The 13,928-nt window shown below is 42.6% G+C and overlaps 1 protein-coding gene across 5 annotated transcripts in view; it reads right to left on the bottom strand.

Moving 5' to 3' along the window:
• LOC143924932 (syntaxin-binding protein 4-like) overlaps positions 1-13,928 on the bottom strand; it is a 100,211-nt gene that overhangs the window by 27,589 nt on the left and 58,694 nt on the right. For all 5 annotated transcript variants that reach the window (XM_077449464.1, XM_077449460.1, XM_077449462.1 and 2 more), the window contains 3 exons: positions 8,694-8,773; positions 7,333-7,459; positions 1,055-1,187 (listed from right to left, as the gene is read on the bottom strand). In XM_077449464.1, the coding sequence (XP_077305590.1) occupies positions 1,055-1,187; positions 7,333-7,459; positions 8,694-8,773 (340 nt within the window). The remainder of the gene's footprint in view (positions 1-1,054; positions 1,188-7,332; positions 7,460-8,693; positions 8,774-13,928) is intronic.

Raw genomic sequence — 13,928 nt, 5'->3', positions numbered from 1 at the left:
TCCACAGCAAAAGAATAACAGGGTACAAGAAAATATTGACGTGTTTCGCACCGTAATCAGTGCTTACTCACTAGCTCAATTAAAGATGGGATTTCAAGTCTTTTTCCAGTGTGCGGCTATCCAGAGTTTTGTCCTGCTTGTTCCCCCATGAAAGTTTGTAAGAGAAATAAGCATCTCTTTTGCATTGTATGGCTCCCAATAACTTCTACCTTGCACCCACTATGCCTCACAACTCTCCACATATTGAAGGATGTCAACTATCTTTGGCCCTGGAGGTTCTCATTAGACTGAAGGAGGCCGGAGACCTTGCTCCATACATTTTTCTCAGGGGTCAAGATTGCTAATTGGAGGGTCCTGAGCTCAATTAATTTGGTTTATCAACATCAAATTCTCCCTGTGCCTGTGTGAGTTTCCTCCGGGTACTCTGGGATACCGCCCAACATTTTGACAAGGGAATGAGGGACACCTACTAGCAAACCTATGTAGTCATAAGACACGCCTCCTGCCACACCCCCTTAAAGGAGAATTAACCAAAAAAAAAAGGGTTAATTAACATTAAATCCACAAGGGGTTTTATTTTTTACCGCTACTATTCCTTTATATTGGCTTTTAAAATGTACAAATGCAGCAATTTAGAATTTGGATGAAAGGTTTAACACTAGGAAACACTTTTTGAAAGATAAAAAGTGCATTTTATATACAACTATATGGATCCGGACAAATGAGGGGGAAAGAGGGACAGAAGGACATTGCCCCAAATCAGGCAAATCAGGGACAGTCCCTCAAAATCAGGGACAGTTGGGAGCTATGCTTTGGCTTCCTCCCTCCAAAGTCATGGTGGTAGGTTAATTGGATCCTATCTAAATTAGCCCTAGTATGTGTATGTCTGAATGTGGGTTAGGAACCTTAAGATTGTAAGCTCTTTGAGGGCAGGGACTGATGTGAATGTATAATCTATATGTAAAGTGCTGCATAAATTGGCAGCACTATACAAGTACCTGTGATAAATAAATAAATCACTTAGGCCGTAGTCGGCTAAGTGCAGCTTTCTTACCCTAAAGCTGTCTCCATCTGGAAGCACCTCCTGTACATAGACCATGGGCCCCTCCTGACGATTGGAGCCGCCGCTGACCACAAGACCCAGGCCGGTAGACCGGAGGATGGAGATATGCTGGATTCCTGGCTCACTACAACAGACACAAGACAATAAGCGAAGATATTGTACATTTAAGCAGTGGAGACAAAGGATTTCCAACTACAAATTGTATATTAAAAGACTGTAGTAGCTTTGCACAACCTGCAGTTGTCACTGTGACAAACAGAAAAGGTGGCAACTGGCAAGAAACCTGTAAATTTATAACATGGAAATAGTAGTTTTTTTTTTAAAAGACACGCACACGCACCTAGTCACACTTATAAACTACATGCACCCTTATCATCCCTTAGTACCTTGAATCATCGACCATAACATTTCCAGATCGTTAAACTTCCCCGGTCAGGGATGCAGAAAGTGGTATAATAATGTAAGTTCCTGCCACGCAAACCACCCCCCAGCTCTTCTGGACAATACACACCAATACACCTCTTTCCTCTCCACCACGTTGACATGTTTTTTTTGCATTGTGCAGCATAAAATGCAAAATGTCCAAATTTTTTCTCGCCAACAGAATGGTTTGAAGTTCATGGGGCACATGGACAGTAAATGTATTTGCTTTGTCCTTTCAATCAATGCAGTTCAATGCGTGTGAACGAGCCTTTAAGGATCCTGCCACAACACTCACTTACTGCACTGCATCTATGGAGGAGTTGCATAAGGGGGGGGGATGTAAGGGGGGATCTGATTGTATATTATTAAACAAATATTCGTGGGCCGAATAAAATCCCCATCAGAGTCCCCCTTACATCAGTGTTCCTATTAATGTCCCCCCATACAACAGGGTCCCCAATCAGCAGCCTCTGCTGTCCTTAATCCTCAATCTGTGCACATTAAGGATAAACCACTGACCCTAGCAAGGGGTGGAAAAAAATTGCGTAGCAAGCTGTATGTAGCCCACAGGCTGTAGCTTGGAGACCCCTGCTATAAAAAAATAAAAACATCACCATGTACAACATATATAAAACATACCCAATCCCCTTTTATACAAAATTATATATAAAAAAAAAAAAAATATAATTCTTACAAAAACTATGGTGCTTCAGCCCATTAAGGTAAGTAACAATGAGTAATATATTACAGTGAGAAATGTATAGTAAACAGGTTTTGGGCTGTATTATCTGAATGTTAATAAATCATTTTGTGTAGCAAAATGTTAACATTCAAAAAATATAAATACTGCTAATACATATCTTTTCATTGTGAATTGCAAAGAAACACTAGGTGGCAATCAAATGCAAAATATGGATTTAATAAGCATTTATAGCAGGGGTCTCCAAACTATGACCAGTGGGCCACATCCAGCACACTACAAGATGTTATCCGATATGATATATCCTCAATGTACAGATTGCGGATTCAGGTTAACCGGGGTTGCCTATGGTCTCTTCTTCCACCTGATTTAAGGGGGCTCTGATGAAAATCCAGATGTAAGAGGGGACTCTGATAGACAACCTAATATATGGGAGGCTCTGATGAGGACCCTGATGTAAGAGGGGACTCCGATTAGGACCCTGATGTAAGAGGGGACTCCGATGAGGACCCTGATGTAAGAGGGGACTCCGATGAGGACCCTGATGTAAGAGGGGACTCCGATGAGGACCCTGATGTAAGAGGGGACTCCGATGAGGACCCTGATGTAAGAGGGGGCTCCGATGAGGACCCTGATGTAAGAGGGGGCTCCGATGAGGACCCTGATGTAAGAGGGGGCTCCGATGAGGACCCTGATGTAAGAGGGGGCTCCGATGAGGACCCTGATGTAAGAGGGGGCTCCGATGAGGACCCTGATGTAAGAGGGAATGTTGGGGACTCTGATGGACATCCTAATATATGGGAGACTCTGATGGGGACCTTGATGTAAGAGGGACTCTGATGAGGACCCTGATATAAGAGGGTACTCTTATTATTATTATACAGGATTTATATAGCGGCAACAGTTTACGTAGCGCTTTACAACTTGAGGGTAGACAGTACAAATACAATACACATTAATACGGTAGGAATCAGAGGGCCCTGCTCCTTAGAGCTTACAATCCAATGAGAACTCTGATGTAAGAGGGACTGGGGGGGGGGACTCTGATGGACATCCTAATATAAGGGGGACTCTGATAGGGACCCTGATATAAAGTAGTAGTAGGAATCCAAAATATGGATTTAATAAGCATTTATAGCAGGGGTCTCCAAACTATGACCAGTGGGCCACATCCAGCACACTACAGCGCTTACAGTAGTCAGTTTCAGAAAGAATACTATGTGGCAGCAAACTGAGATGTGTGCGGCTCTGAAAGCATTAAAACCAGAGACAGCCCAATTAACTAACATCTTCAGAAGGGGCCACTAATGGTGGCTCGCATTTATCTCTCATGCAAGGTTTACTTTAAAATGTTTCAATAGTCAATTTCCCATTGGGGAAATTTGCTTTCATTTTCTTTCCCTGATAAAAAAACAAAACACAAAATTAAGGAAAACATGCATCAGAGATCTCTCTTTTATTAATGTAGAGCAGTGGTTTCCAAAACAAGGCCCACAGGTCTGATGCGTCCATTAGCATGCATTTATGTGGCCCCTGAGCCACTATTCTTCCCACTGATATGAAACACGAGTCCTCCTACTGACACCAACGGTAAGGCACAATTTTTTCCACTGATACCAACAGTGGGCGGGCCACAATTCCTCCCACTGACACCCCATGATGGGCTAATGTTCCTCCCAATGATCAAAATGATGGAACACTAATCCTCTCACTAATACCAATCATGGGGCAAGATTCGTCCCACTGACACCAATGATGGGGCACTGTTTCCCCCACTGATACCAATGATGGTGCACTATTCCTCCCACCAATTCCCCCACTGATACCAATGCAGGGGCAGGATTCCTCCCACTGACACCAGCAATGGGGTACTACTATTCCTCCCACTGACACCAACGATGGGGTACTACTATTCCTCCCACTGACACCAATGATGGGGCACTATTTCTCCCACTGACACCAATGACGGGGCACTATTCCTCCCACCAATGACAGGGCACTATTCCTCCCACTGACACCAATGACGGGGCACTATTCCCCCCACTGATACCAATGATGGGGCACTATTCCTCCCACTAATACCAATGATGGGGTACTATTACTCCCAATGATACCAATGATGGGGCACTATTCTTCCCACTGATACCAATGATGAGGCACTATTCCTCCCACTGATACCAATGATGAGGCACTATTCCTCCCACTGATACCAATGATGAGGCACTATTCCTCGCACTGATACCAATGATGCGGCACTATTCCTCCTACTGACACCAATGAAGGGGAACTATTCCTTCCTCTGACACCAACAATGGGGCATTATTAAAGAGGAAGTAAACCCTTCCAAACAACTTGGACCTATAGGTAAGCCTAGATTAAGGCTTACCTGTAGGTCCAAGCAATATCTCCTAAACCTATATGGTTTAGGAGATATTTGCCCGAAAATGGGCACCGCGATGCATAGTAGTCCATTATGCTTTACCTTTGCAGGGAAAAAAAGAGGAAGTAAACCCATCAGGGTTTACTTCCTCTTTAATAATTTTTTTACTCCCACTGACCACCAAGCCTGGGATGGGACATTGTTTAGTTTGACTTTGGACATTACTGACACTGGCACATATTCTACTCCCACTCATCACAGCCCACCCCCAAGGACAGTAAACTGGTGTTGTAAATTACCATCTCATTATTTAAAGCAAATTAGTAAGGCTGCTCACATGTACCGAAGCACCCCAAACAAAGGTGGACCTGAGGAAAATCAGAGTATGTAAGAAGCAGTAAGGGTACCATGCCAATAATGACCAAAATATAATATTTTTAAATTTAATATCCAGCGGAATAAGAGATCCAACGCATTTCAGGGATTCAAACACTCCCTTTCATCAGAGCTGTACTTTTTGTAGCGCTAATGAAGGAAAATTGTTTTGGGCCCTGAATCCAAAATTACTTTTGGACTCCAATTGCCGCGTACATACGACCGGACTTTCTGACAGCTAAGGTCTGACGGAACGAGTCCATCGGACAATTCGATCTTGTTTGGGCTCCATCGAACCTTTGCTTGCCAAAAATCCGTCGGACTTTAGAAATAGAACATGTTTTAAAATTTTCCACCGGAACTCCGCCGGACCGAGAAATCTGTTCGTGTGTATGCTAGTCCGATGGACAAAAACCGACGCTAGGGCAGCTATTGGCTACTGGCTATGAACTTCCTTATTCTAGTCCAGTCGTACCTCATCACGTTCGAATCCGTCGGACTTTGATGTGATTGTGTGTGGCCAAGTCCGTTCATTCGGAAAGTCCGTCGGAACTCCGCCGAAAGTCCGTCGGAAAGACCGCCGGACCTAGTCTCTCGAAAAGTCCGGTCGTGTGTACACGGCATAAGACTCATTTGCTGGCACTTCTTCTGGCTCAAATATATGTAACAATATAAACTTGTCAGGGATTCTAAACCTTTCACACTCCATCCAAAACGAACAATGAAGTCTTCTCTATAGATACACAACACCACCAACCTAACATGTACAATGGGTCTAATAATCTGATGCTGAAATTAATGAAGGTTCCTTTTTCGGTTCCCCTTATTTAAAAAAAATTGTTATTTCCAGGTCAGAGCCAATAGATATGAAAATTACTGACACAATGCTGAAAATTAAGATCCTTATAGCTTTGTGAAATGTATGTCAAGTTTGTGTTGGCACAAATAGTCAAAATTTTCAATCAAACAACCTCTGAATGTGACCAAAGCAAAGAATCTCCTCCTTCAGTCCAAACATGGCTTAACAAAGTAGACAATATAAGAAGGTTGGAGGACCTGACCCACTCTCAAAATATAGATCAGGCGTATCCAATATAACATGGTGTTTTTGGTTCCAGTTCACCCATTCAGATAAAGGTGAGCTCCTGCTGGCTGGGTCGGGCTGAAGTTGATACAGTACCTAGCTGTACCTAGCCACCCTCCAACTTCCTTCCATTATCCCCAATTCCCATCCCTCCTCCCCCCACACCCTCCCCCAGCCATCAACTTACTTTGCCCCTTATTGGTTCCCCTACCATCTTGCTTTTCCTATCTGGGCCCTTGCTCACCCATCTTATCCCACCTCCCCATACCCAATTTTAGCCTCCACTCCTGTCTGACTCTATATATCCTAGCTATAGACCAGAGGTCTCCAAACTTTTGAAACAAAGTGCCAATTTATGGTCCTTCAGACTTCAGGGGGGCCGGACTGTGCCCAGTGTAGAAAAGGTCCTGATGTCAGTGGGAAAAAAAAACAATGCCCCATCTTTGGAGTCAGTGGAAGGAATAGTGCCTCGTCATTGGTGTTATTGGGACAATTATTGTCATCAACCCTGTCCTCAGGGCCCACTAACAGGCCAGGTTTGCAAGATAACTGAAATACATCACGGGTGATATCATTTGCTGCTCAGTGATTGCAGTATTCTAGTCTACATCTCCCCAAGGTAATACATAAAACCTGGTCTGTTAGTGGGCCCTGAGAAAAGGGTCGATGACCACTGATCTAAAGGAGGAATTAGGCCCCATTGTTGGTGTCTTTGGGGCCCATCAAATTTCTACAAAATTCTTGGCGTCATTGGGAGAAATTGATCCCCATTATTGGTGTTATTGGAGCCCCATTGTTGATACCAATGGCAGGAATTGGGGCCCATCGCTGGCATCATTGGTGTCATTGGGAGGGATTGTGCAGATTGTGCCCCTTCGTTGGTGTCAGTGGGGGGAATTATACCACACTGTTAGTATCAGTGGATGAAATAATGCCCCAAGGGCTGAATAAAAGCAAGCAAAGGGCCACAAGTGGCACCCGGCCACAGATTGGAGACCACTGCTATACACTACCACATGCAGGACTTTTCCATGACTGCACCCCATTCCTGATCTATACTTATCGTTTAACTGTATGCTACATGATAACTAAATAAAAAAAATGTAAAAAAAATATAAAAAGCTGTTATTCAGAAACCATCAAATAGATCTTGTTGGAATATTACAGCCTTTATAGAAATTTCAGAAAAATGATGGAAGAAGATGCCCTGTGCAGCTTTAAAAATAAGCAGAACAGTTGGAATTGACATTTACCATAAAAAAAGTAAATTCTGGATATTTCTACATGGGCCTCTTGGTGCACTGTACCTTGACATGGAATATGGTGAAAGGCCGCTCGAGCCTCCAAACTGGCTATGGCAGCTGCCGGGACTCTGCAGCAAAGGACTCTGGGAGCGGGACGAGGACTCTGAGGATGTGCTTTCCAGATAGCGACCTATTTCATAAAGAAAATAAAACATTATGGTGACTCATAGCAACCCATCAGAATGAATTCACTGATCTGCGTGGCAGCAATTATATAGCGTAACAGAACTAGAATGATTTAAAAGATTTGAAAAAAGAGACCCCAGTCATGTGACCTGTCAAAGTTATGCGACTTGAGAAAGTGGATAGGAAGCACTGAGACCTTATATGTTATTTTTATATCATGTTATTATCATTATTGTATTATTCACACTCAGTAGGGCGGCAATGGTGTCAATGTAGAATAAAAAAATGAATACTGGGCTGGCAGCTCCTGCACACCTCAGGGCTTCCATGACCACCTCGGGTTGTGATAGAAATGAGTGGATTTAAATGAATTATCACAATGTAATAATAGATTGTTTGCAAAGTCAACTCGTTTTGGGGGCCATAACTCCCTTCCTCAGGGCTAACATAATACAAAAGATAAAAATAATAAAATCTTCTTATATATCAATACTTGTTACATGTGATTCAAACAGTTCATATATAATAAAATAATGTAAAGATACATAGAAGCGTGATTTTTTCAATTACCACCCTCCTGATCACTAAGGGCTCATTCACATGAGCAGTCTGAGGGTGGTAAAGGCAAGAGATTGAGCAGGGGTTTTACTGCCCCCCTGACTGCCCACTTAAAACACAGATATGCAGACACACAAGGCTGTACAGATGTACAGATGCCATGGCTATATTGCTTTGCATAAACCCCCTGTTGCATTCGGTTGGCAGTACCACTGCTGAATGTAACCCACTTAAGTAAATGGGGCTGCACTACAACCATCCTGCAACCACGGTTATGGCGCAGTGGGTTGGGATTTTTCAATTTAAAACAGGCGGTGACATGTTGCCCCCTCGCTGCCTGTCAAATGCCCTCTGAAATGCGATATGAAGCAGATCGCTTTTCAGAGTGGTTGCCAAGTGCCAAAACACTTGGGATTTGTATACAATCTACCATTAGTATACTGAGTATATAGTATAATATCACTCAAAGTTATGTGCCTGGCCTCTCCCCCAGCCATGGGGCTCTCTGTGTGACACACCAAAGCTTGCATTTTATAAATGGGCTGTAAAATGTGGAGCAATACTGGGGTACTGGGGTGTATAATAGTGAATTATTCATGAAAGTGAATGTATTCATTATAAATGGGCCCCTTTGTGCTTAGTGGATACTCTTAATAAAGGAAGTGTAGCATTTTACTTACTGCCGTGCATTATGGGAGAACTCCGAGATGACCCGTCGCTGTGGGAGCTGCATTTCTCCAGCAGTTCTGAGAATTCCTTTCTGAAATATCAGAAGAGAAGGTGTCATGTTTGGAAGTTACATTGTAGCAACATCTTTTTTTTTTTTTATAAAATGCTTTTTCTTTAGTTTGCATATTTTTTTATTTTTTATTAGATCTTGGCTTTGACGGATCAATTATTTAACCACTTGCCGACCAGCCACAGTACATATACTGCAGCGGGTTGGCTCTATTGCGGAAAACGACGTACCTGTACGTCATTTTGTGTAATAGATGCTGTGGGTGCGTGCATCCGATGCATGCCGTGGGAGCACGCACATGGGTCCAGCGGACTCAACATCCACCCGCCACCCGCGATCGCTCCACAGAGAGGCAGAATGGGAACCTGCCTATGTAAACAAGGTGGATCCCCGTTTTGACAAGGGACAACATAGAGATATGCTGTTCATAGTGATCAGAAACGGTAATCTCTGTGTTGTCCCAGTGAGCCCATCCCCCACACAGTTAGTACACACCCAGGGAACACAGTTAACCCCTTGATTGCCCCTAGTGTTAACTTTTTCTCTGCCAGTGTCATTTATACATTGATCAGTGCATTTTAGCACTGATCACTGAAATAATGTGACTGCTCTCCAAAAAAGTGTCACATTTGTCCGCCGCAATGTCACAGTCCCATTAAAAATTGTAGATCGCCGCCATTACCAGTAAAAACATAAAAAAAGTTTATAAAAGTTCATACATTTATCCCCTATTTTGTAGCTATAACTTTTGCGCAAACCAACCACTATATGCTTATTGCGATTTTTTTTACCAAAAATATGTAGCAGAATACATATTGGCCCATACTGATGAATAAATGTTTATATATATATATATATATATATATATATATATATATATATATATATATATATTTTTTTTTTTTTTTTTTTTTTTTTGGATATGTATTGTAGCAAAAAGTAAAAAATATTGTTGGTTTTTTTCAAAATTGTCGGCCTTTTTTTGTTTATAGCGCAAAAAATAAAACTGCAGAGGTGATCAATTACCACCAAAAGAAAGCTCTATTTGTAGGAAAAAAAGGACATAAATTTGGTCTAGGTACAACATCACACAGCGGCGCAATTTTCAGTTAAAGCGACCCAGTGCCGTATCGCAAAAAACAGCCCAGTCAGGAAGGGGGAAAATCCTTCCGAGGCTAAAGTGGTTAAAGAGGAGCTCCAGTTATGGAATAAATCCCATGAATGAAAGGCAGGCCAGGAACAGTCAGATACTGGAGGAAAGCGCTAGATAAGTGGTTCTCAAGTCCTGTCCTCAGGATCCACTAACAGGCCAGGTTTTATGTATTACCTTGGGGAGATGCAGACTAGAATACTGCAACCACTGAGCAGCAAATGAGATCACCTGTGATGTACTTCAGTTATCTTGCAAACCTGGCCTGTTAGTGGGCCCTGAGGACAGAGTTGAGAACCACTACGCTAGATGATACTGGATGTTCTCCTGTCAGGAAATGAGATGGGCTCTATCTGACTTGCTGCAGCTTCTAATGCACGTTGTGAGAAGCTCACAGTGTGCATTGAAATCAGAGTAAATAATTTCAGTCCAAGAGAGAAGCCTGTACAACTGTGCAAGATTGAAGCGAAGGCTGGAAGTCCGCTTTAAAATGACTAGTGGACTAATTAAAGAGGACCTGTAATTAAATTTAGTCTTAAAATGAAATTACTGTTTTGGGTGTCCACTAAGGTTGCCACCTCAGCCCTTTAAACCTGAACACATATGAATTACTCAGGTTATGAGGCTAATTTAATGCAGATAAGGCACAAAGTGAGTTTAACCCTTTCATGACTAAGCCTATTTTTGGAATTTGGTGTTTACAAGTTAAAATCCATATTTTTTGCTAGAAAATTACTTAGAACCCCCAAACATTATATATATTTTTTTAGCAGAGACTCTAGAGAATAAAACAGCGATTGTTGCAATATTTTATGTCACACGGTATTTGCGCAGCGGTGTTTTAAATGCAACTTTTTGGGAAAGGGGACACTTTCATGAATTTTACGCTGAGTAAATAGATACCAAACATGTCACACTTTATAATCGCACGCACTCGTGGAATGACGACAAAGTACGGTACCTAAAAATCTCAATAGGTGACGCTTTAATTTTTTTTTATGGTTACCAGGTTAGCGTTACAGAGGAGGTCTAGTGCTAGAATTATTACTCTCGCTCTGACGATCGCGCCGATACCTCAGATGTGTGATTTGAACACCGTTTACATACGCGGGTGCGACTTCCGTATGCGTTTTCTTTGCTTCGCGAGCTCGCGGGGACGGCGGGCGCTTTAAAAAAAATTTTTTTTTAATTTATTTTATTTATTTTAAAATGAATAAATTGTTTTAAAAATAAAATAAAAATTTGATCACTTTTATTGCTGTCACAAGGAATGTAAACATCCTTTGTTACAGTAATAGGTGGTGACAGGTACTCTTTATGGAGGGATTCCTCCTTTACACTTCAATGTATTCAGATCGCCGAAAACGGCGATTCTGAATACTGTATATTTTTTTTAAACTGGCACCATTGGCAGCCGAGTAAATGGGAAGTGACGTCATGACGTAGTTTCCGTGTTTACTATTAGGAGACTGGAATGACGCCGATTACGGGGTTGTTCCAGTTCCTCCCCAGCAGCCGGAGGCATCAGTTTGTGAATCGGTGCTCCCGATCGAGCGGGAGCACCGGTAACAGCGGTGGGAGGCGGCCGTGGGGGGGGGGGGGGTACGTCCCTTCCCGCTCCTCCAGCATAACAACCGAGCGGCTTTTAGCTGCTTCAGTTATTAAGGCTGGATAGCCAATCGCCTGCTGTAAAAAACGGTACCAGGATGATGCCTACAGGTGCGGGCATCATCCCAGTATACCCCCCGGAAGCTGAGTACGCAGATCTGCGTACGCTCGGAGGGAAGGGGTTAATTACCACCTTAATCAGCACAGAACCTGTGTAATTAATATGTGTTCGGGTTTAAAGGGACGAGGTGGCAACCCTAGCGTCTTCCTGTGTCACAATAGGTTTAAACATTTGGTGACATGATATCTGCAGAAGTGGAAGACTGGAGTTCGGAATAGCTAACCATCCCCTGGTCCCTATGGCTGTGAAAGGGTTAAGGGCTCTTGTTGTTCCCTCCGGTCGGGAGTTATTTTTATTATTTGATTATCAGCAGAACCAACAAGCAGAGCCGATTACACCCCAGGGGGTCTGTCTGTCGGATCAAGATGCTTCGCCTTTATCCCATAATATGCTCTGCGGATAAAGAGTGTGCGCTGTGCTGGGGGATTGGTCATCATTTTTCCATGCTTTCAGTATAACTTTGTTCTTCCTCCATAATCAGACAAAAAAAACAAGTGTGCAAAAGTAACCATATTTTTTTTCCCTTTCTGTTTTAGGCTCCTGGTGGGGATTTTAAATGATTCCATTTGAATTTCCTGCAGGAAACTGGTTAGGAATGTCCACCGGCAATATTCCCCGTAACACTATACCAAATTATCATCTGTCATATGATAATGTACACAAAGCACACCAAGATTTAGCCCCTGTTCACACCTATGCGAATTAGATGTGGCATCCAATTCGCAGGACATTTTAAAATACATTCATTTGAATGCATCTGGTTCACATATGTGCGTTGCATTCGCACTGCGCATTGCACAAAAAAAAAAGAGTGCGTTTTCTGGGCATTGCGGTGCGAATTACAACCCATTATCTTCTATGGGAACGCATCTGATTTGCAGATGCATTCCGATCTGAACACAAATTCTCTCCTTCTCCTCACTACACCTCCCCCCCCCTCCCTGCTCACTGATCCGCAGCTAAAACACAGAGAAACCTCTGAACAACTGATTTTTATCTTCGCAGCTTCAATTCGCAACGCACATGTGTGAACCCGGGCTTAAGGCGGAATACACATGATAAATAGGTTTAGACAATATTTTCTTATAGCGGCATTACATAACGGTTACATTTTATCCTCAAGGTTTTCATGGAATATCTGCTCTACATAAAAGAAGATGCATACAGACAGAGATCTTCTCCTATTTTTTTGGGGGGGGGGGGGGGGATTTTTTAAGGCACTTGAATTGAACAAAAATATATATGAGAAGTGAAATGCATAAAAACAGAATTTATTGGTACATCAACATATAAAAAGAAGAGAAATGGCTGATTAGGCTACTATTACACCAACTGTGAAATATATGAAAATATGATGAATCTTCCTTCACCCGAAGCGTCTCACCCGAAGAGTTTGAGTCTTCATCAGGGGTATGATGGACTGGACATTTATCCTCTATGCTCAAAAACTGGTGATTTACCACAAATGCCAGCACCTACGAGGCTCTCTAGTTAGAAGCCCCCCGCTATATCATTCATATTGGGGATTACATGTTCCAGACTTGTGTTAAGGCCAGAGGTTGGCTCTCTAAGGTCTCAGTGCTACCTGCTCCCTCCATATAGGTGGTGTTCTCTCCTCTACTATGACTCTGAAACATAATGAATATTACACACTATAATATGATGGGCAAGAATTCCAGATTCTTTCAAACTTTGTTTTTAACTGAAACATGTCTACATACAACACCACTTGACTGACTATATGATACTCTTAATACCCCTGATGAAGGAGACGTGAACTCTCCGAGACATATCAGTTGGAGGAAGATTCATCATATTTTCATACATTCCACAGTTGATGTAATAGTAGCCTAGTTAGCCATATCTCTTCTTTTTTATATGTTGATGTTACCAATACATTCTGCTTTTATACATTTCACTTCTCATATATATATTTGTAATTCAAGTACCTTAACAGTCACAAAAAAAATAGGGCAATTTCTCTGTCTTTATGCATTTAACAATAAGGATATGGCACTTTGCCAAGGGTTTTCACCTTGAGTCTATATACATTAAAGGAAAAATGTGTTTTCAGAATACAAGCTGTATTCCCCCCACAGGGGGCAGTCTGGATGTCGGGGGGCAGTCTGAATGTCACAGGGGGGCCAGTCTGGATGTTGGGGGGCCACACGGGGGGGCAAGTCTGGATGTCAGTGGGGAGGCCAGTCTGGATGTCACGGGGGGGCAGTCCGGATGCCACGGGGGGCACAGAAGGGGGCCAGTCTGGATGTCAGGGGGGCCAGTCTGGATGTCGGGGG

The sequence above is a fragment of the Lithobates pipiens genome, unplaced genomic scaffold (genome assembly GCF_037356315.1).
Source record: "Lithobates pipiens isolate NorthernLeopardFrog02 unplaced genomic scaffold, aLitPip1_a1.2 Scaffold_22, whole genome shotgun sequence".
Taxonomy (NCBI): Eukaryota; Metazoa; Chordata; class Amphibia; order Anura; family Ranidae; genus Lithobates; species Lithobates pipiens.
Note: the sequence above shows the minus strand (reverse complement) of the source record. Positions and strands in the feature narration are given on the sequence as shown.